We start from the raw sequence: 23,024 nt of genomic DNA, 5'->3' as shown, positions 1-23,024 counted from the left end.
GCATTTCTAGTTGGAGGTTGGTTTGACAGTTTGCTTTGGTTTTGTTGTTCCACAAAATAATTAAAGAGTCTGTCAGTTTGTTCTGAAGGAATAGAGTGACATTTGAGGAAATGTGCGTATTGGCTTCCCGAGAGAAAGCAAGATGAGAAGATCGATGAAGCTACAGCCAGCAGCCGGTTAGCTTAGCTTAGCATAAAGAATGGAAACAGGGGGGGACAGCTAGCCTGGCTCCGTCCCAACAGGATTGAAGCTGCCAACCTTATGCACACTAACTATCATGTTATACCTCCAACTTTGTGACCTTCGTGTAGCACCAGGCTAGCTGCTTCCCGCTGTTTTAGTGCAAAGCTAAACTAACAGAGTCAGGCTGTTAGCACACAGGTCTTCTCATCGAACTCACACCGACAATGAATCACATACGCATATATCCCAAAATGTTTTACTTTGGACACGTAGCAATCAGTACAAGGGTAGAAAATATGAGTATTCTTCCAACATAAAACCATTTCTCAGCCTTGAAAACATGACCTCCAACATGGCTAGCAAGCTGTGTGAAACCAGATGACACATCTCTCATCTCTCTCAGAAATGGCCCCAGCAGCAGCCACTCCTCTGTTAATTCACCATGACACAAAGTGCGAGAGCGAGACGCAATTATTCATGTTGTTTTGCATCTCTTCAATTATTCAAACCAAACATTTCTTACAGTAATGCTGGATGCTGGCACACGACTGCAGGTCAGACAGTGAACGCAGTTCACCACGGGAGTCACATTGTTTACTGCCAACCAGGATCAACCCGAGGCTGTGCTCTCCACACCGACTCCACGTTGTCAGAGGGAAAATCCTCACTTCATTGATCTGATTTGTTCTTTTCCCCCCTCAGGAACCAATCCAATGGACATTTGTGATACAGTGTGCCAGGTAGCAAGTGGTACAACTATCTGGATGCTAGAGGGCTAAAAAAAAAACCTCTCATCTCCATCGTTAGTTACAAAAACTCCAAAAAGGATAAAGGTGGACAAATTCTGTATTTTGTTGATTGTCAATACTTTCTGTGGCCCTCAAACCTGAGCTCATTGGTTTCTATTGAAGAAGTGCATTTTTTTTCTTCTTCTAAAGCCACTGTCGTTTCCATAAACAGCTGTGCTCTGTAGTTTTGAACATGGGTTACTCAATGAAGAGCAACTGTGCGTTTGTAGGTGACTATTTATTTTAGAGTGAAACATATTTGGTACTCAAGTATTTAAGGGCAGCTGTGCATTTGGGATTGAGTCAAAATAAACTACAGTGTGTGTGTGTGTGTGTGTGTGAGCGTGCGTGCGTGTGTCTGTGTGGTGATGAAGAAACGTGTCACGCAGTGTGACTTGGTCAGTATCGGCAAACCATGACGCTCCACATACCTCGCTCTCTTCCGTCAAAGCGGGATCTCTTTTCCGAACACTAATCAATTGGAGTTTCTTCTAGAAGTCAACCTCGTGGTTAAAATTATCCAGACCGTTAAAGAGTAACGCCATGTAGCCCCGACCGAGCGTCCATATGTGACGCGTCCGGACTGACAACTAGCTGATTTCAGAGACGAGGAGAAGAAATTTGGGGATTTGGGTTGCGAGTGTATCTTGGACCAACATCACACCGTTAGTCATCACCAGCTCGTGACCTCACCAGCGGATCCAACAGCTCCCCCACCCTTAACCCTCTGTTACCAGGAGAAGGAGACATCTGAGCATCTCAGCTGTTTACTCAATGAGCATAATTACCGTCGGCTACTCACACGAGGCCTGCTAACTGAAGTGATAAGTACCTTTATACTTTCATCTTCCTTTGGTTCCCTTTTTAATTGCTTGGACTCTCTTGGATACCGAGCTGTGCCGTCTAATAAAGAAGAAAGCGGGCCCAGCTGTGAATTACTGATTGTTGTGTCGGAGCCGTAGCCGGCAGTAAAGCGGGCCTGGCGTTATTGTTGTGTACGTGCGTGTGTGTGTGTGTGTGTGTGTGTGTGTGTGTGTGTGTGTGCGCGCGGGGGCGGGGGCAGCGAGGCATGCCTTTTGAACAGCAGGTGGTAATTGAAACAAAACAAGGGCTGATTAGGGAAGCGTCTGGCAACTCATGATCCAAACAGCGAGCCGCCGAGGAGCCCGAACACAAGAGCCCTGGAATAAAGTGGTCATCATCTAATTAACAGAACACATTTTAATTACCGAGTAAACCAAGCAGAGCAGTGTGTCAATTTAACTGATGTGGTAAGTGCCAGTTTACAATATCAGAAACAGACAAATAATTGGAATCTAATTACAAGCAGGTCTATTGCACACCAGGGCCTGCAGCCCATCTTAATAAACACATTTTTAAATCAAACCATGAATAACAAACACTGCAGGACTGCTAATTGCCTCACTGCAATGTTGGGAGTTTGCCAGCTTTGACTATTTGACTGAAGCTCTTGTGTGAATGGATGAGGCGGTGCCACACTTCAATTAGGATAAAGTGTACGGCGGCCATCCGTGTTTGTTTTTGCGATCTGCCGGAGCTGAATGATAGGACCGGTGATCCGTCTGGTGTCTGTAGGGCACAACGGAGAAGGAGAGCCGAGAGCCGAGAGCGTCACTTCAATTGGTTAAATAGCAATATCTGTGATTGACGAGGACTTAGCACAAGTGGTATCTCGGCTTGTAGGCAGTGTGGGTTTTAAGATAGCATTGAGGTGGGTGGGTGGCTCGTTTGTGGTGCTCATGCCAGTAATATGACAGTGCTCAAAACCACTGGATTGTATAGAAGCTTGTTCCTGTCAGTAACAGAAAAGAAAACGAGGAAAGCGATGCAGGGTAGAAATAGAAAGTCATTGAAGGTCGAAAGTAAGTCCATTTTTTTTACTTATTTCTGCTAAATTTTGGCGTGGTATTTTAACATTTTCACTCACTGTGAATATTTTATAGTTATATATTTTTCTTGGTAAAAACAGTCTCCAAATTGTTCAGTAAGACAAATCTCGTCTTGTGCTAATGGATGGCACTTTGGTTTCCATGTTGGAATAGTTTGGGCAGTACATGCTGAATGTTTCCAGTTTAAAATCCCGGATTGCATCAAAGTTCTGAATGTGCAACTCAGAGAATAAATGCAATGTACACAATAAGCAAGCTCACATAACGTTAGCCGTTAGTATCACAGTTAATCGTGCGTATTTCATCAGATCATTTCATTAGGCTAATAATAAGCAAAGCGCTAACGCTAGGCTAACAGCATACGCCGCTATCTCATATTAACCAGCAAATATTAAAGTTAGGTTCGGTTTCCGTTGACATGTGGCGCTAATTACAGAGCGCTTGCAGCTGGTGCCTGCATTTGTTTTTGTTTTCTATATTTGCAGCGTGTTTCTGTTTTTGGTCGCGTTTTCCATATTTGCGACCACAGCAAAATATCAAGTTTTCAAGTTTTGCTCAAGTTCTACCGGTTTGCTGTCAGCGGTGTGCGAGTACAATCAGATTAATGTGTCGAGGGTTAGTATTGGCTGAATATGTCACCGCACCAATATATCCAATGGGACCCACTGTTCCCATAATATTTCACGCCCGTTTATGATCTATAATAATATCATATGTTAATGCCTTTCTGTAAGTTACTGTGCGATTAATTTATGTGAATGTTTCCGCTCGAGGCGATTTCTCGAACACAAACACCTTCCATTACCGTGCGTTCCCCTGGAACTTTATGTTATCGGATCCAGTTTTGCGATCAGTGTCACGACAACAACACCGATACACATGAATCCTGAGCGTCCGGTGAAATACGGCCCGGAGAGATTGCTTGTGATTTTATATCGTTTCCATTAAATCTTGTCTTTCAAAGGCCTTAATTAATAATACACTTGACATTTATGTTTTCCAGCAATAGGCTAAGCAAGAAACGATTTATGTCACCTAAAGCTTTTTAACAAATCAATGCAACTATTTGTAATTGCTTGTTTCACAAGATTAAAAGTGCTTAGACTTGATCTCTGTCTGCTGTTTAGTGGCCAGCATGACCTGCGCCTCCGTCGTAAAAACGCAAGTCCTGGTCATCAGCATTAGCTGCCGTCCCCAAATCCATATCTCTATTATTTCTGGAATTTTAATGCTGCTACAATTTATAGCTTATCAAATGCAGTTACCTAAATTGCTGTTAGGAAAAGACAGTTTAAGTGTCTCTCTTTAATTACGATACCATTTAATGTTGAGGCTGATGCGAGTCCTGGCGCAGATGACAAACACAGGTCTGCATGGAACAGTTCTTCGGGCCAGAATGATAAGCAAAAGGAGGATGTTATTCACACTCTGTGTCCGTTGACGTGATGATATATATCTGGTGATACCGGTTTGTGTCGTGCAATTTCTTAACTTTTGATGCATTACCTGACTTTCCAGTCAACCGCAGCGACACGCAAAAGCCTGCGTTTTGCATAACGGAGCCTGGTGAGTGCTGCACAAAGTGTGCAGATCCGAACCCAGGAGTACATGTTCTTCCCCATAACTCTGCAGTCTGCACGAGAGCTGAAAATGCGAGAGACACGAGTGACACAGTTGGAAGGTGCGGCGCCGTGTTGCAACGCTGCGCGGAGTCGTCGGGAAACAACCAGAGACGTGGAGCAAAAGATCTGAACAACCAGCATTTTATTGCATGTTTAGAATGCTCACGTCAGTCATCGCCACTGACTACAACAGAGTGGTCCGTATCAGACAGACGAGGAATGATGAGGAGGTTACAGACTGATGGAAGTGATGAGCAATAATATCTATTAAAAAAAAAAAAAAAAAAAAATGAAATAAAAAAAAAAACAGGGAAAAAGGAACCACAAGTACATCTTCAAAGAAAAAAGAAAAGAGAAGCTGCAGCGGGATGAGAGCTCTGTGACAGCTCCTGGGCTGCCCACCCCCCTCTACCTCCCTCTCCATCTGGAGAAAAGTGTGGTGTGAGAGAGGAAGAGAGAGAGAGAGAGGGACGGAATGACAGCGGGCTGGATGGTTGGTTGATGGATGAAACAATGGCGTTTTTAGCTCGGGCGCCATGTGTGACGTCGGGGGATCTGATGCCACACGGCCGCAGCTTTTGCAGGACGTTAAATCTCCAGCAGCCTCCATCCTTCCTGCTGTGCTTGGTTTGACTCATTTACAATGACTCTTGAGATAAAAAATATAAATATCTTGATGCCGAACAAAACGTGTGTTTTACCTACGTGACATGGATGAGAAGGACACATCTTTGATGCGTGAGTGTGAAATGAACTTTTCAAACAAAAAGAAAAAACAGCATTTAACAATATTCTTTACATCTTGGCACTGCATATTTTTTTCTTTTTCCTATTCATTTCATATAAAATATCATTAGATTGATACACCCTTATATTATTACTGACCACTTAAAACATACCCGCCACCCCACACCCTCCCTTATCTCTGTGACGCTGGGATTAGTCATGCAAGATATCTCCGTCTTGTAGAGGAAATATACCTGTCTGCCCTTTTCTCAGAAACATACAGCCACAGAAGGCAGTGGTTGGACCATCAAAAGGAAGTATCAAAAAACAGTTTAACACAAAGAGGGAAAAAATCTGTACAAAATGCTTAGGTCAATGATAACAGAGAAAAGTCTGTTTTCTATATTACAGTTTAAAATCCAAAATTGGGGATAATCTCCCCCCCAGCTTGCCCCTACCAGCTCACCCAGATGTCTGCGTGGATGATGTGATTTTTTTTTTCTTCTTTTTTTTTTTTTTTTTGTTAAAGCAAGGATTACTAAGTAAAATACATTTGCAGCACAGTTTGCTATTCCAATACATACAGCAGGTTTTTTTTTTCTCATAGCTATTTCATAGTTAATACAAAGCAGTCGCGATAAAGCAAACATCATAACACAAATGTATTTTTTGATCTTAAAAAAAAAAATAAAAAAAGACAAAGGCTATACCGACACGTATGTACAACCTAAAGATTGGAACGCCCTTAAAACGACCCATCGGAGAACAGACTTCGACAGGATGAATGTGCCACACAGCCGGGTGATGTTTCCATGAACAAGAGGCCTGAGGTTTGGATTGGTTTGGCAGAAAATGAAACCTTTAAGATAAACAAGCTCTAATTTCATTTGCTTTCCCCCCCCCTCCCCTGTTTTGTTGTAGTTTTCTCTCTACAGTATCAGACTACACATGCAAGACATACAACTAAGTGCAACTGAGTGAAATGTTTATTTACTTTTTCTCATTTAATTGAATCATTCCCTATAGGTTTGAACTGAGGTATGCGTACAAACGTTTTTTCTCATGCTGTTATCTTTAGTAATGTCAAGCTACACATGCTGAGAATGTTCTAATCTACCAGCGCTTTCCCCCTGTTTTCAATCCCAAACAAACCAGCCAGATGACTGGTTTGCAGATGAGCTCGGCCTGTTCTCACGATCCCAGTCTGGCTGGAACTGACCCATCCCACAGCTGCCTGGATATTAAACACAACTTCTGGAAACCACAGATTGCCCTTTACCTCTTTTTAAGCTAATGAGCGATGAACTTAGAAAATATAATAAAAAGAACAATAACTGCCATAAAGTACCTGGTACCCAGCTTATTAGTTGACAGGAGTGTTTTTTTAATATAAAAAGTAATAAGTTGACAGAAACTAAAACACAATCATAAAGTCTTGGCAAAAGACGCTTAAACCCCTAAAAAAAAGTGGCATACAATCATTTCAAAGGATACAAATGAAAAAAAGGAAATAAAGAAGAGAAACATCGAATCATCGTGTGGTCCAGTCGAAGTATAGAATCCGTTTCACATTGTTCTCTGCAAAGCTTTTTCCATTTATATATTTTTTAATCTACGTCCCCTTTATGTTGCACACAACCCTGCTCCCGAGCAAAGAGCTCCCTTTTCCACTCACTGGCCCAAAGACAAAAAAAGAAGTTCCCCTAATTTGGTCATCGTGTAGTCGGACTGTCGGCGCCTCCCCTTCAGTTTTGGTCACTGCAAACATTACTGCAGCTGTCCTGTTCGAGACACCCCCTTTGGTTTTCATGAAGGAAAAGAAAAAGAAAATAAAGATGAAGAAAAAAAAAAGAACGCAAACACCAGTTTGAGGAGCATTTCCCTCCATTTCGATCCGCCACCGGCTCGATCGCAGCTGCTGGGATCGCCCGGTGAGAGAGAACGGAGGAGCGATATTTGGCCTTATCTGCTATTGCATGGAACACACACTTTGTAGTTTATCTTTGGTAGTCACAGAACAAGATATTAAAACATCAACTTAAAAAAAAAGAAAAAAGTCAAATAAAACATAAAATTATATTAATACTAATAATAAATACAAAATAAAAAAGTGGTTGATTGCTGAATTGAAATTCATGGTCTCTGTAAAAATGTAACTCCCTCCCAGAGCTGGAACTGCGGGACGCCAGATGTGCACCGCGCTCAGTTCGACGCTGTGTGGACTAAACTATCGGCTTTTTGGGCGCCGCTGAACGCCGAGGCCTCCACGCTCCCTAAACGCCGTGTGCTGCATGCTCGGGCCTTCATGGCTGTCAAATGCTGGAATGTGCAATGTTTCGATCTTATTGCAAGTCATATGGGGGGGGGGGTTTACCCTCGCATTTCATCTGGTGTGCAAGTTTTAACACACACTGAAACTGTTAAATAATGGTCACGCGCGTGATGCAAATAAAATCTACGGGGAAATGCGCGCTGGTCTTCGGGCGCCGAAGGAAACCTTTACATTATCTCCCCGGCGCACACCTGACATTTTCATTTTGCTTTAAAAAAAGAAAGAAAAGAAAAACAGTAAAAAAAAAAAAATACCCGGAGCTAAGTGATCAGAAATTCAGTTGCGGCTCAACATGCTCTGCCGTGAGGGGCTGTTTTGAAGTATAATTTCATAAGGATAAATCATAACCTGCATGATTTCTCTGTCATTCATCCGCATCTTAAATTAAACTTCATTGATGCGTGGAGAGAGCCTTCATTACGAGTAGTGCATTGCCAGTGGCCTTCATGAGCGAGGAGGGGGATGAACGAGGGGCTACACGTCAGTGGTGACTTTTCGGCTTTTTTTTTTTTTTTTTTTTTGCGTGGAAAAGATTGTGGAATAAATGACAGAAAAATTCAACTTGGCATGTGACATTCCGCTTCACGTGTGTGTGGTTTTAAAAAGAACAACATGAAAGGAAATCATAAAACATTCATCATCAAGTGCTGACCACACAGAATCTCCACAGCACGGGCATGAGGTCTGATCAGTACACAGAGACAGTAAAGATGCAACAACGACAACAGCATTGAATGGAAAAGACACATTATGTTGACATTTCATCTCATCCCCTCCCCAACAATAAAGTACACCCAAATTAAAACAGCATCCCTCCCGCCTGAGATAGGAATCAAACCAATGAGAAGTGTTGAAGGCTGTGACAATGAACAGAAGTCTGCGCTCGCTTCATTCACACACACACACACTCACACGGTGTAAATTAAACGTCAGTCATTTTCTCTCTCTCTCTTGAGTTTGCGGTCAGATGTGTGAGTCTGAGAGAGAGAGAGAGAGAGCGGGAGAGGGGTGGGGGGAGGGCCGCCTCTCTTGCAGTCCGCTGACGGCAGTCCGTCCCGGCTGCACGGCGAGGGTCTCTGACGCGAACACGCCGCCCCCTGTACCAAACAAGTCCATCCCACACACGAGTAGAAACGAAGCTTCACTTCTTAAGCTTTACTTAAAAGTAGAAAGAAAAAAAAGAAAATTCCCTCATACGGGGGTGTAGTCTGTGTTTTTTTTTGTGTATGTGTGCGTGTGTGTTCTTGCTATGTATTGTAATGGCACTAAAAAAGTGAATTCGGGAGACATTTGAGAGCTGTCATCAGTGGCTGAGACTGCAGTTCAGTGTTTGTTATCTGCGGAGCGGTTCGGTCTCCCAGATGACCCAGACTGCCTCTGCCTCTGAGGCTTGCGGTGTTGGGGGGCGGGGCTTAGAGGAAGGGGCAGAGCTCGCCTTACAGCATGTCGTCGTGGCCCTGGTCGTCATCGTAATCTCTGTGGTGATCGAAGTCCGGACTGTGATTGGCGGTCGTGACCAGGGAGAGGGGCCCTTCGTGGTCCTCGGGGTCCAGCGGTTCCTCCTTAACGCGGATGTGGTGCCTGGATGAGGAGAGAAGAAAGCAAAGAATTATGGCTCCAGTTCTGCTGTCCTTAACTCTCTTCAATCCTTTCTTTTCTTTTCATAACCTTTCACACTCGTAGGCAAAAGAAAAAAACCCGACAGAACTGTGCTGTGTTCATAGAGAAGGAAACAGGGGAACAAAAACAAATGTCTGGCTTCAATGGGGCCGAGAGTGGGGGCCTCACTGCTGCTGATGATAATTTCAGCTTTCTTTTGAGGTATTCCAATCCCGGCAAAGCTGCAGGCTTCTTTTTTTTTTTTATTTTCATGGCAACCGACAACAGGGTATTCACTTAGAATTGATAAATGAGGAAGATTAACAACGTGAGACGAGGCGAGGGGAGAATGGACTCTGCGGAGCGAGTGGGCTGCCGTTGTCAGCCTCCTGGTGGCGGCGGATCAGCGGCGCGCTGTGTGTTCCCCTTCCTGCTCGTTAACATGCACAACCTGCGAGGCGGGTCTCCAGAGGACGACCCCGAGCCGGCTTCTATCATTAATCAACTTCAAGCAAACACAGCGACCAGACACCGCCGTACATGCTTTAAACTCCAGAATTAATGCATATTTTCAACCAAGTGTCAATAAGGGAAGAAAAGCGCTGGCAGGAGAGGCGCGCGAGGAGAGCGGCGGGGCGGGCGCGTTCGGCACAACACCGTGATAAGAAACAGAGCCCTTATGAGAATAATAACGCTGTCACTTGTAAACAAGGCAAAAACACGAGCCCCCCTCCTCTTCCCCTCCTCCCAGCTCACCGCCTGGGCAAAAGAGCCACTAAAGAGATGAGATCTGCCAAATTTCTCATTACAGAAACAGAGCAGGGATAAAGCAAGAGGGGAGGGGGGGGAGAGAGAGAGAGAGAGGAGGCCTGGCTGTGGCAGAGAGAAGAGGAAATAAATAAATAAAAAGGAACATTATGAGCAGCTGCAGGGGACTTGCCGCTCTAACCCGCGGTGCCAGGCTGCTGTAGTGGAGGTAGAGCGGTGTCAGGAAGAGGCACCGGGCTCATTTACTACGACAACAAGGGACAACTGGCACGTTCTTCATCACCAAAGCCCGCATTGGATTTATTCACACCGGGACGTCTCGTGTGATTCGCAACTATTGTGACGGAGACACTCGTATGCTAATGAGCCCACATATTTTGTGTATGAATACAAAAATTTAAAAAAAGGAGGAGCGGGGGAGTGGGGAAGTAAAGTCAGCTTTTCTATCATTTTTTTTCACATCAAAGTAACTCCACAAGTGCCGTTGCCTCGGGTCTGACTCTGTGGCTTCAGGGCAGACATGAAATTGTTATTATTATGCTTATTGAACTGCATGCTGATTCTACACTTTGCTTATAATTAGCCTTCTCTGGATACCTGATTCTCATCTGGCTGCTTGAGAGAGAGAGAGAGAGAGAGAGAGAGAGAGAGAGAGAGAGAGAGAGAGAGAGAGAGAGAGAGAAAACTCTCTGGTTTCGGGAAGCTGCGTCCTGTCAACCAGCAGCACATTGGCACATGTGGAAAACACATGTTGTTACACAGCGAACCGTGCTGATGAACTTGTATTTGGAACAGCGTGAGCCGAAGCATCCTGGTAACAGGGCTTTTTTTTCTTCTTCCGCATGTTAGTTTATTGCATATTCCCTGAGCAGGCGGAGGCTGCTACTGTATGTAACATTTAGCGCGCGTGAAACACCGAGCGTGTGTGTTTGGTAGAGTAAAGTTCTTTAACAGCAAAAGAAGACAGATTTAACTCATTTTGTGCCTGCACGGAGCTTATAGTCATAATTACGGTGATGAGAGTTAGCGAGCTCCATCAGCCTAAAGATAGAAGCAGAGGGGCAGAGGGAGAAGCAGGTTGCCTTGAGGCCAGCACACCCATCCTGTCTCTGCCTTTCCTGTTCCACAGCCATGCTCAGAGCTATGTTCACAGTGATTAGGGATGGCACTTTCCTCCATTTGGCCAGGAGCTCATTACTGCACCTTTTCTTTTCTTTTTTTTTTATGTTTTCAGGCAGAATTTCCCCCAAGCTCAGACATTTCAGGAGGCCATCCCTGAGTCGGTGGTCTGCCCCCACATCTGGAAGCGATGCAGCGTGTGCTGTGTTATTTTAGGCTTCAAACAACTTAGCAGACACTCCTATACGACAAGCGAATAAGATTGAGGGGGCGGGGGGCTGCGGTTTCCCGGCCGGCCACAACTTTCCTACACGAGAATCTTGGATGATGTCCTCCAGACTAATTACCCCTTTTGTGTTGCTTTTTTCTTCGAGCGGCTCAGAGGCGTTTGGCCTCAGCGTGGCGGCCAACAGCTCTGTCGTTCTGGCATTTTGAAAATATCCGAGCAAATTGGAACGCTGATTATATGGCGGGACTCGGGACAGAGAGCGGGACACGCGGAGGAGAGTTCATAAACCCGCTGCTTAAATAACAAGAGGGGCTCCGGTCTTTGCTTCACTCGAAAAATAAAAGGTGGAGTTTCCTCTTTCTGCTGGGAGGCCAGCCACAGCTCTGGCCGTGACCCCAGTCGCCACTCCAATATCATCCCTCTTTACTTTATTTATTGTGCTCATTGTCTCTATTTCATCTCATGCCATGCGTTGGGTCATTTTAGAGCATTTTGGGTGGGCGCTGAAATCATTTTTTTCTGTCTAGATTTATTTCGGGTGTTGCCGTCTACGTGGAGTGAAACTCTGTTCACACACAGGCCGCGGTGGCGATAGAAAGCGCGGCGTGCCACTCACATAGCTAGCAGGGGCGAGCGTCCCGGGCTGCTGTCACTGCCGTTGCTGTTTCCATGGTCCATCGCTCCATTCATCTCTTCACGGATGGCGTTGGCCAGGGAGTGGAGGGTGGGACTTCCAATGGAAGCAGTAGTGTATAGAGGTATGTTGTTTTCTGCCATTGAAGCCTGAAAAGCAAAGCCCGAAGCATTAAATGTGAAACGGAAGAGGGTTGTCAGCACTTTCTCAATTCCCCATCACTCTTTTCACACCCCCTTAAAAAACAAAGAGGAGGCGACTGGGCATGTGAGACAAGGAGAGACTTTTATTCTTCTTCTTTTAAAGTTCAGGGTGAGGCAGCTCAGGATGAGGTCATTTTCTTGGTGTTTTTTTGTTACCTGGAAGGCAGCAGAGACGGTCGGACCATAGCCCAAGCTGGTCTGAATGTTCTTCACTAAGGTTGGACTCCTGCAAACAGAATAAAATCCAATTACAACCATAGACTCATGTCTCAGCGAGCATGCATTCCTCAGCTGGCCTATCTTATTTCATAAAAAGAAATCAATGCACTTTGTATGAGCACTAAATACATTTACTGGTGTAGTAATGTGGCTATCGTTCTAAGATGTTCAATTACTTGACAATACCACACAACTATCTTTGAGAAGAAAGAACAGGATGATGGAGGCTGGCGAGATCGGGATGCATGAAGCTAAACACACACACATAAAAAGCATGATGGCAACACTGAAGGTGTGGGCGGGGGGGGGGGCATGCAGGTTTGGGGGTGGAGCCTCTGGAGTTTGCGGGGGCGAGCGGAAGTGCTTACTGTACGAGCAGCTCATCAGCGGCGTATTTCCGAGGGCGGCCTCGCTGTACGTGGCGGCCGCGCTTAAACTCCTCATCATCAACGGTCCAAAAGGACCCAAACTCATCCTCTACTCTCACAAAGCACTTATGCAGGGAAAGGTTGGTGCGAATGGCACCCTGGGAAAGCAAACCAGCGGAGGAGGAGGGTGGGGGAGGCAGCCAGATGCAAATAAAGTGATGGACAGAAGACGGGTACACAGACAGACAGACGGAGGGGGGAAGAGGGTGAGGATCACAATAAATAACAAGCCATTGTGGGGTAGGAGGCATCACCAAAAAAAAGGGCTTCTGAAAGCATGAAGGCAGGGTGGGGACGCCAAAAGCAAGCGGGGGACTTTGGACGTTATGCCACACAGACAATGAGATGGAACAGCAGCAGCCTTTTCCCTTCAGCAAGCGGTGAGACAGACGCTAGTCGAGGCTCGAAGAAAGGCCAAACCTACCCGCTGATCTTCTGAGGCCGTCTCTTTTGGAACTCTAGTTCGTCGACTGTCCACACAGCCCCTTTTACGTTTTCTACTCGCACAAAACACTTGTGAAGACTAAGATTATGCCGGACTGCATTCTGCAGTTGGTGCAAAACAAACAAAGAGAGAAGAAAAGGTTGCTATCAGTACAGTAAACATTGTCGGCAATCAGGAAGGGCGGGGGGAATAAAATCTAATTTCAAAGAAGAAATATTTTGACAGGCACTAGATGAAAACAATACATGAACCAGAAGGATATTGGCAGGAAATGGTCCAATAAAAAGTTTCAAATGACTTAAACAACATGTAAATATTTCTTGGTTTCCATGGCAATAGAGTTATTGACATTTTTTCCCTTCTTATTCACAAAGCTGCCTTTTCTGATCAGTGCACAAAGATTCTGGTAATTTCCCCAAAAATGAGCGAGATTCAAACAAAACTCCAGCTTCCAATCCAAACCACTTAGGCATGAAGGTGGACCTGCATATATCATCCCTTTTGTTATTGCAGGAGCTACGCTGAGTGCATGTGTATATAGTGAGTGTGTGCAGAGAGAGAGAGAGAGAGAGAGAGAGAGAGAGAGAGAGAGAGGGGGAGGGGGGGGGGTGAGGAATCCAGTGGTTACAACATCAATGTGCCCCTTTGGAAAGGGATGTCAGTAAGTGTGAGAGCTGATGGAGGATGGTGGGTGGAGCAGGGTGGTGTGTGTGTGTGTGTGTGTGTCAGTGCTTCATTACTGTCTTCCTCATTGAAATCTAACTTTCTCTGATCCTTCCCGATTCTTTTTTAAGACTGTTTTATTTTTGTTGTGTGTGTGTGGCCTGCTTAGAAAACAGGGTGTTCCCGTCTGTGAGTGAGTCCGAGGGGCTCAGCCAGGAGTCACTGGCATTAAACTAATGCCACCCACTACCAGAACATCCCGAAATATTACAAGGAAATTGTTTCTTTCACTTTTTTTCTTCTCTGTCTCTTGCTCAATTTTTTTCTTCTCTTTTTTCCAAGAAAGCACATATTCCCCTCCATGGTTTTCCAATGTGTGTGTGTGTGTGTGTGTGTGTGTTTCTTTTTTCACATTGCTTGTTTAAAGGGTGGTTCATTTGGAACAGAAGAAGTGGAGGATTGTTATGTGTTTGGGTAAAGGCTCATTTAAAAAAGCTATTATCCCCGGCTATCGTGTCCCTCTCCCCAACAGCAACAGCACCAGCGCCTCCCTCTAAACTGGCGCCGGTTTAAAGAAGTCAGGAGGAAAAGCAGAATTACCTTCCACGTCGCCGCGTTGCGCCTAAAATATGCAAACATTCGTGTGAACCAGTTGTAGATTTCATTTAGTGTTAGCTGCTTTTCTGGAGATTCGAGGATCGCCTGCAAGAGGAACAGTGACAGAAGCAAACATTTAACAACTGTGTTCCCTTCACAGAGGGATCAATAATTCACAAAGAGGCATGCAGGTTTGTGTTGTGCTCTCCTGAGACAAACAGCAGAGCGACTGTCTATGTGAAGTGTAACCGCTTAGCTCCGTTAAGAGAAGTCTGCTGCACTTCTTCGCCGGAAACCGGCAGATTTGAATATATTTTCTTTTGTGGGTGTAAATGAAGGGCAAGCGAAAACATTTCTCAGGCAGATTACAGGGGCAGCAATTATGGCCGGCTCAGATTAATTCCTGAGATCCCAGATTACTGCGGCCCGCCGATAATTGACTGGCCATCTTAAAACAGGTTCATCCCTACTGTTGTGTGAAATGAATTTGGTAATAATCACAGCCACAGAAATGCTTAATCAAATGCAATTGTCATATATGGCTGTTTTTTCCCCTTCTTTGAACCCCGTACGCATTCTTGCACTCATTTAAAGATGGTTAATCTGCTCCTCTGTCTAAATTGCATTTGAAATTTAACAAGGAGCGGGCAGAGAAATAAGTCGAGCAAATGTGGTTATTTTGTGGCTTTTCCAGATAGCGGACTGCTGCGTTTCCTGCTACGTCTAGGCAGGGTGCAGGCTGTTAAAATGTCGACACTGTTGAGAAGCGCAAGCGGAGTCCTTACCTGTCTTATTAGTGAGGCGTACGTGAACGGCGGTCTAACCTCCGCATTCATGTAAAACTCTTTGTTCTGACTGAGATCTGCACACAGAGGGGAACAAACAAAGTGTGTCAACATGGAATGAAGACAATCAGGAATCCTTTGACACAAATGTCACCATCATCATCACACGGTTGTGTGTCCACAGATTCAGTGTAAGTGGTTTGCCTGTCAGTCGTAGTGCGGGGCCGATTCCAAGTATTTGTACATGCGTGTTCATATATCCTTCAGTACCTGGAGAGATGGGCATGTTGTACTTTTCGGAGTAGCGCCGCCGCATGGGCCCCACGCTGTGGAGGCTGTTGGCTGTGATGACGGAGTGGGTCTGGGACACGGGTGTGAGGGGTGCCGTGGGCGTGGTGGGGGTCTGGGGCAGGCTCAGAGGCGAAGAGGCCTCCGGGGCCGATTTGGACAACGTGACGCTGGACACCAAGTTGAGCTGGAGGAACCGGAACAAACAGAGGAACACAGACAGGCGCACAGTTAGCCCTCTAATTACCCGCGGTGTCTCAGACGGCTCATTGACTATGCATATCATACCCGCTAATTGCACACGGGCCCCGAGATGATCCATGAACGTTCGCTAAATGTTTGGAAAACAACCCTTCGGAGCCCGGCTCATCCACTCCCCACCTCTGTTCTTCACGCTCTGCTCTCTCCACCCTCTTGCCCCCCTGTCTCTCTCTCTCTCTCTCTCGCTCGCTCTGTCTGCCGTGTCGGGGGCTTTGTTTAATCTTTTGTCCCTCTTGTCCTGTTTGGACAACAGCCTCCACCCCCCCCCCCCCCCACCCTCTACCTCACCCATGGTAACCAGCGAGAGGTTGAGCAGAGGAGGGAAGATGGGCGGCCCGAAACCGCTCTGAAAAATGACAGTGTGTTTCTCATCTACCGCTGAGCCACCCCACTAATAAGGCAGCCAGAGGAAGGAGACAATCTGGGCTAATTACAAGCTGAAATTGTATTGTGAGGACTCTAATTAGGAGCTGCTTATGGAGGTGATCTGATGATTAACTACTGTATCTGACTGACCTCCATCATCAGGGCCATGACGGCCGCGGTGCGGATGGCCTCGCAGTATTTCCGCGTCACAGAGAATGCGTGGAAGCCCGTGAGCGCGGATGGGTCGGCCAGACTAAGGAGGGGGAGGGGTTTAAGTAATAATGGCTACAAGGTAAACTAATTACGCCGAGTGCTCCAAAAAGGTATAGCATGGCTTCCAGCAGCTGCGGTGGATCCGAGCCAAGCGCCCGAGCCTCCGCGTGCCGGAGCAGCAGTCAAGTGGAAAATGCTAGCCTGACCCCTCCTGCTCCAGCTATTAATTGGCAGGAAAACTAATGACACATATACATATTCCCACAAAATTGTCCTAATTGCTAATTTGCCGAAGGAGGCCAGTATCCAAATGAAACATGACTTCAGACTGTGAGGAGAGAGAGAGAGAGAGAGCGAGAGAGAGAGAGAGAGTGAGAGAGAGTGAGAGTGTTGGAGAGGATACATCTCATCTTTGACATCATTTGTTGATTACGACTGATCACGAGTCTAAAACCGGCCGATCGTGTCGTGCAGGTGAGAGGGTTTGACGACAGACAACAGATATGACAAATATATCAGAAACCCATGATTGGCATCCACATATCTCAGTTTTTTACGTCACCTTTATTTTTGTTTGATTTCTTAGAAATTCACTTTTTAAATGTATAGATATGTTTTTTAATTAAAAAATAGACCATATTAACCAGTAACACTTGCGTTTTTCTTATTGTCCCACTTACACAGACATGTGTCCAACTCCTCACAATGTCTATTTATGTTTTGGAGGCTGGACTATGGTTTTTTGGCAGCGTCTGCCCAAATAATTTGGATTACTGCTGGGACGCGCCGACGTACCGCGAGAGCACATCCTCACCAACAGCAGCAGAAGACGTGTTATTCTGAATCGTGAGCAAAATAAATCACACTTGGGCTCGCGTGTTTCTGACACAATGCTATCAATAGAACGGGGCTGCGGTGTTGACTCCTCTTCCTGCGGATTAGCGGGCTTTGTTTCATGTTTCATCCATATTCCCTGGCCATAAACACAGAGAGGCTTCAACAATAGGCCAGACAGGCTGGTAATAGCCTTGCCTTTGTTTGCCTCACCATTTGGGCTCACTCCAGTGCCGAGACAAAATGAGACTTCAGACTGAAATTAATTAAATGGTAATTGGTGATCTAATTATACTGGCTTTGACTCGGCAAGCTGCTAAAGAAAATAAACAAAAAGTCCCTCCTTAATTATGTATGGCGTAAAAGGTCAGATTTCTGACAAGAATGCTTAGTGACACCGAGAGCAGAGCAGACACCCGCGCACACACAAATACAAACACACAAGCATACACGAGCACACAGAAACACGCATTGCTAATGTGGCACATTTTGTTTTGATCTCCCCCGCTCGCAGCCACCACAGAGCAGCAAAATGAATCCTATTCATTTGACGGCGAGCATGCACAGTATCAGTTTGTTTGTCTTTAATTATGACTAAATGTAAACAAGCTACTTTGCCATGACGGTTGGCTACTTGAACGCGGTGTTATTAAACGCAACGGCACAGAACGGTGAGAAAAAAGCAGAAACTAGCAATTACTGGAAGAACATGATTGTTTCTTCAGAGTCAGCTCTGAGAATAAGGAGCTGCTCAAAGGAGGGTTTTTTTTTTTTTTGGTGGCTGCTTCTGATGCTGCTGAAAACCTCAGCGTGGCCACGGGCCCTGACCTTGTGCAAGTCCACCACTCCACCCAGCCGAAGCCAGACGTATCTATCATAGCGGCTTGCAGGAGGCTGAGCGGCGCCGCAGAATGGGAGTCTATTTATTTGAATAAAAATCCCAGCTCGCCCCCTTGAGAGCGTTAGCGCTGGGCTCTGACACAGCCGTTCTCGCGGGCCCAGGGGGAGAGAAGAGACGTAGTGAACTCAAGATGCTATCTGCCGCTCCGACCACTTTTCATACACAAATGTCCCCGTGTCAGAGCCCTCGTTCTGCACTCTAATCTACACCATCAGCGCGTGCAACACGGGCAGCCTTTTGTCGTTCCGACATGTCGTTGTCACGTACTCTCTGACGGTAAATAAATGATCCGAGCCGCACAGTGTGCTGAGAGACAAGGCTCCTCCATGTGTATCTCACACAGTTTCAGATTCACGCCCCGCAGTAAAAAAAACTATCTCTGAATGAACTGTCATACGGACTGAAATATGGCGGTGAGGCCCCGTTCTTTAACGTGACAAAATAGCGCAGACACTTAAATGCCATATGTTAAGCCCTCGCCCCTATAGGATAGGGATTAAGCAGGAGGCTTTATGGCGTGGCATATATTAAGAGTGATAAGCACGGTGTCTGGAATGTGTCAAGAAGATAATAAATTGACCCGCTTGAGCATTTATTCAGAACTTCAGTTGTTCACCTGTGCAGTATTTGAGTGAATCAACAACATTCAAGTCAAAATGTCATCTAACGTGACAATAATGCTGTAGATACAGGCAGTTACATCCAGTTGAGATGTCCATTTTCTAATTACTTCAAAAGATGGCCGAGGATTATTCCTTTAAGCCTTAATGAAGATTCAAATGTTCTAAGGGACGCATCTTTTATCAAATAAAATCAATATCAAATCAAGATCAGCAGGCGCTATTGCCACCACAAAGACATCAGCTCGCAAGCTTTACATTTTTTTCTTCTTTTTTCTTTAACAAATCCATCCTTCAAGAATATCTATTTTAGGCCCTACTTGAAATATTACAATTTTATCACGTAGTATTTTTATTTTATTTAACACTCTTTACTCTTTTCATTTTAACACTCTCATCTTAGCATGAATGTAGCAGTGATATATTAATAAATAATTTGTATATTTCACCTTATTTGCCACGTTATTTGGCAGGAAAGCGCCTTTGTAACTTTGCTTTTAAAAGTACTTAAAATAAATGTTAAATGTTTTTATTACCACTGTTTATTCCTATTTCCCGGAGCTTTCCTCATCCCTCCTGTCTGCCCAAACAGACGCTGGTGCTCTGAAGCAGTTACAGCGTGAGCATCCAGTTCATCACAGGCACTAAATTGAATCTCGGATGTCAGCAGATGTGGTCCAAACAATATTTACTGCCTCCCTCAAGAGAACAGCTGTTTTTATTTAGCAGATAAATAAGAAGATGGAGGAAGGGATTAATGAATACACGTGTGCTAATTAAGACGAACAAAAGGATGGGGGAGGGACGAGAGAGAGAGAGAGAGAGAGAGAGAGAGAGAGAGAGAGAGAGAGAGACAGAGAGAGAGAGAGAGAGAGAGACGCATGACAGGGGTTGCTGCTCACCGGCTGTGGGATGGCTTTGGGCTCCGTGGACTTGACATGAAGGTGCGTCATCATGGCTTGCAGACGCTCTTTGTCTTTCGCTAGCTGTAACGAGCAGAGAGAACACATTGCATTTTTTATGAACGAAAAAAATCTATTTTTTGACTTTTTATTAATTCCCTACATCCCTCTGCAGTGAAGGCATCTTTTACAATGAGCGTGTTTGCACAAATCAATCTTTCTTTCTTTTTTTTTCACCCTCTTGGCACCGTCTAATTATTTGTTTTTAAAAATTCTTTTGGAAGCTGTCAACAACTTGGCACTTCAGTCCAACAACTGTCTCCATTTCAAGGTTAAAATGCACTGCGTCTCCATTGCCAATAACAGGGCCAGGCCCTTTCTACCTGTCTGAAACTCAGCGCTGTCTTGGCTGCCAGCTTAAATTATGGTGATAGGCTGCACGCAGAGAAAAGTCTGCGTCTGGTAAAGCTCTGCTTCATCCCTCTAGTGCGCCACCAGAGCGGAAATAACAGGACGTTGGTGTGGCGTAATGTTTGAGCAGCTCAACTCTCATTGTTTAAGGTTAACATCCGGAAAACCACGAGGGATTTATACTCATTAACGGGTCGACTTTGGGGTTGAGAGAGAGAGAGACGTGAACCACAAGTGGACGCTGCGTAAAATCTGCAAGACATCAAATTTCATCTTTATCTTATTTGCTTTGCAACTGTAGCAGCAGCTAATTAATAAAAATGCACCTTAATGGGATGGCTGGTTTTATTTTCCCCCGTGATATTAACAAAGCAAGTGCAAGCTCACGTTATCTTAGTCGTTTGGCGTACAGACACACGTGTGACACCAAATCTTTTACCATAAGGGCAAATTGTTCCTCTCTCGCAGAGAAAGACAATAATAGATCACTCATCACGGGAAAAAGATATTAAAACCACTGATTGCAAAAACGTTTTCTGCGGCGAGCTCCAATAATCTCTCCTTGAAGACGCTCTACATCGAGCGCCTGTAACAAACACGCTTGTCATTCCACCAAGTGTTTTACTGTTGGTGCCAAACAGTTAAAAGTCATAAATAATTTTAAAACCCAGTAAAATTCAAAATGTAATTATCTTCTCTACTTAGCCCCGGGCCCTTCATATATCTCTTTTTTTTCTCTCTCTTCCTGGCTGTCATGCATACATAACACATTTTTTTAATGACTGGTTACTCGAGACGTACAAACTTATTTCACTCGGCGGCCCCTTCCCTTCCACGTGTGACCCCCCCAATGGCTGATATCAGACGGACGCGGACTCCGAGGAAGTGTCAGGAGAAGAAGACACATAAATATTTGGGGCCAAAACAAACTGAGAGACAATACCTGCAGCTCCAGCTGTTGTACGACCTGCATTTGCACCCGACACTGGGCCGTGCTCCTGTCATCCAGGGCGTGCTCATTGTTAAGATGCCTGGAAAACAACACACACAAAAAAACAGAGGAAGGAGAAAAAAAAATGATGTCAGTTGGACTTTTGACTTCTGCAGCCTTTTTAGATGTGAGAAACAAAAGATGTCTGGTTCAAAGACGCAGTTCAACACAAAGCACAGGGAATATGCAGAAACATTTAGGTAAATATCACGCAGACGCTTCCATGTGCAATATCTGCCAGAACCAGAAGGTGATACTTCTTCACCTACAAGAATGGCCCAATTTAATATTTCACGAGGGTCCAGTCTGCTCCGGCTCCCGCTCACAGATAAGAGGGATGATTGAAGATTTTTCAGGTTGGACTCCTCCACCACATTATGCACCAGTGCCCTAATGCCATCTCCTCTTATTCCAGCTTGTCGGACTCGGGGCCCCTCGATTTCCCTCCGTGTGTTTTCCTTTAATTGCGCAATTAAGAGAATTCAAATAAAAGCCGGACCAAATGCAGAGGACAACAGGACGAAGAGATGGGATCTGTCGCAAACTTGAATTATGGATATAATTATGCATGATTATTTTATACAGGGGAAGATGTTCCCTTTTTTCCTGCACGTTTATAACTAATCTAAATAAGTAGCTCGCTGGGTAGCAGACAGGTTTTTTTTTTTCCCCCTCTCTTTTTTTCTGTGATTTATATAAAATGGTGGAGATAAGGTTCACGAGTGAAGGAAATATGATTGGAGGAATTTTATCAGCCGCCGCATGAATTACTGTTTGAAAATGCTTATGCAGGGGCATTTCATTAATCATTTAATCATAATCCGAGCAGGATGTTTGAACTGATTTCACAAATACCCTTTCATTTCACTACTTCATTATGCTCGCTAATGGATCCAATATATTATATATATCATAAATTATATCACATCTTCGGTGACCATGTAGGTCACTGTCACCAGGCATGTCTGTGTGCACACGTGGTGGCGCCGGCGCACGGGAAGAGCGAGAGTGTGTGTGTGTGTGTGTGACGCCTTTTTTCAGATGCACCTTTTTCTGTCGTTTGCTCCAAATAAAAAACAGCCAGAGTCTACGTGTGACGGCACAGTGGCAAGCGCCGGGCATTAATGATATAGCCCAATAAATTTGATGCCATTGCTTTTATGTACAGACAACACGTTTGTGCATTAAACACCACACCGACACTCCGAAGACAGACACGCACGATGGGGGGAAAAAGGGAGAATTGATAGTGCTCGGCTTGAAATGTGAAGGTTTCTGTTCAGCTGCGGTATTTTCAACCTTGATGTGAATGATTTAAATCTTTATGGGCAACCGTGATCTCTTCCTCTATTCGGCTTCTCTTATTGTGTTTTGATAATAGATTTTTTTTTATTATCGTGATATACATTCAGCATTTCAAGTTAATTATTGTGAAAAAATAAATAATTAAAAAAGGCGTATTTAAAGGATGTGAGGGGTAATAAACCCCCTTGCTGAAATCAATTCAGACTTCTTGCGGGCTTTCCATTTGTTTGATTCAAATAAATGCCCATTTAATTAAGTAGGTCGGGAGAATGAAACTGGTAAACATTTCAGGACATCTTACTAAATTTCAAAGAAGAAAATAATAGGTAAAGACGTTTCAACTTCAATTTAACTGGCACAGACTGAATTTTCAATGAAGGGCGGCCTACGTGAGCAGCTTTGGAATTTCCCTGTTCATAGGAGACATGTGCCCTGCTTCTTTTCATCCCTTTGTTACATTCCACTTTATTTCTTCTAATGACATGGAGAGTCACAGTGCATAATTAATAGGAAATGAAATATTCAAATGGCCCTAATGCAGCCTTGAGAGGAGCGTCTGGACACGGGAGCCGGGGATACGGGGAATTGACATCGAGAGAGGCTATGAACGTTGGCATGTGTCACTTTCTGGACTTCAAATGAAGCCACTTTTAAAAGCTCTCTGGCAGGATGACAGTCCCTA

General features: G+C 44.8%; 1 protein-coding gene across 9 annotated transcripts in view; it reads right to left on the bottom strand.

The window, feature by feature from the left end:
* Positions 1-4,656: 4,656 nt before the first annotated feature.
* The window catches only part of foxp1b (forkhead box P1b), a 149,127-nt gene continuing 130,759 nt past the window's right edge, over positions 4,657-23,024 (bottom strand). For all 9 annotated transcript variants that reach the window (XM_068593986.1, XM_068593990.1, XM_068593991.1 and 6 more), the window contains 9 exons: positions 20,990-21,077; positions 19,636-19,719; positions 15,521-15,725; positions 15,251-15,327; positions 14,469-14,570; positions 13,185-13,306; positions 12,270-12,339; positions 11,893-12,059; positions 4,657-9,142 (listed from right to left, as the gene is read on the bottom strand). In XM_068593986.1, the coding sequence (XP_068450087.1) occupies positions 8,998-9,142; positions 11,893-12,059; positions 12,270-12,339; positions 13,185-13,306; positions 14,469-14,570; positions 15,251-15,327; positions 15,521-15,725; positions 19,636-19,719; positions 20,990-21,077 (1,060 nt within the window). In that variant the 3' untranslated portion in view covers positions 4,657-8,997. The remainder of the gene's footprint in view (positions 9,143-11,892; positions 12,060-12,269; positions 12,340-13,184; positions 13,307-14,468; positions 14,571-15,250; positions 15,328-15,520; positions 15,726-19,635; positions 19,720-20,989; positions 21,078-23,024) is intronic.

This window comes from Clinocottus analis, unplaced genomic scaffold (genome assembly GCF_023055335.1).
Source record: "Clinocottus analis isolate CAN_PGR_092001 unplaced genomic scaffold, fCliAna1.0.p SCAF_3, whole genome shotgun sequence".
NCBI lineage: Eukaryota > Metazoa > Chordata > Actinopteri > Perciformes > Cottidae > Clinocottus > Clinocottus analis.
The sequence above is the reverse complement of the archived record's forward strand: the minus strand, read 5'-3'. Positions and strand labels throughout refer to the sequence as shown.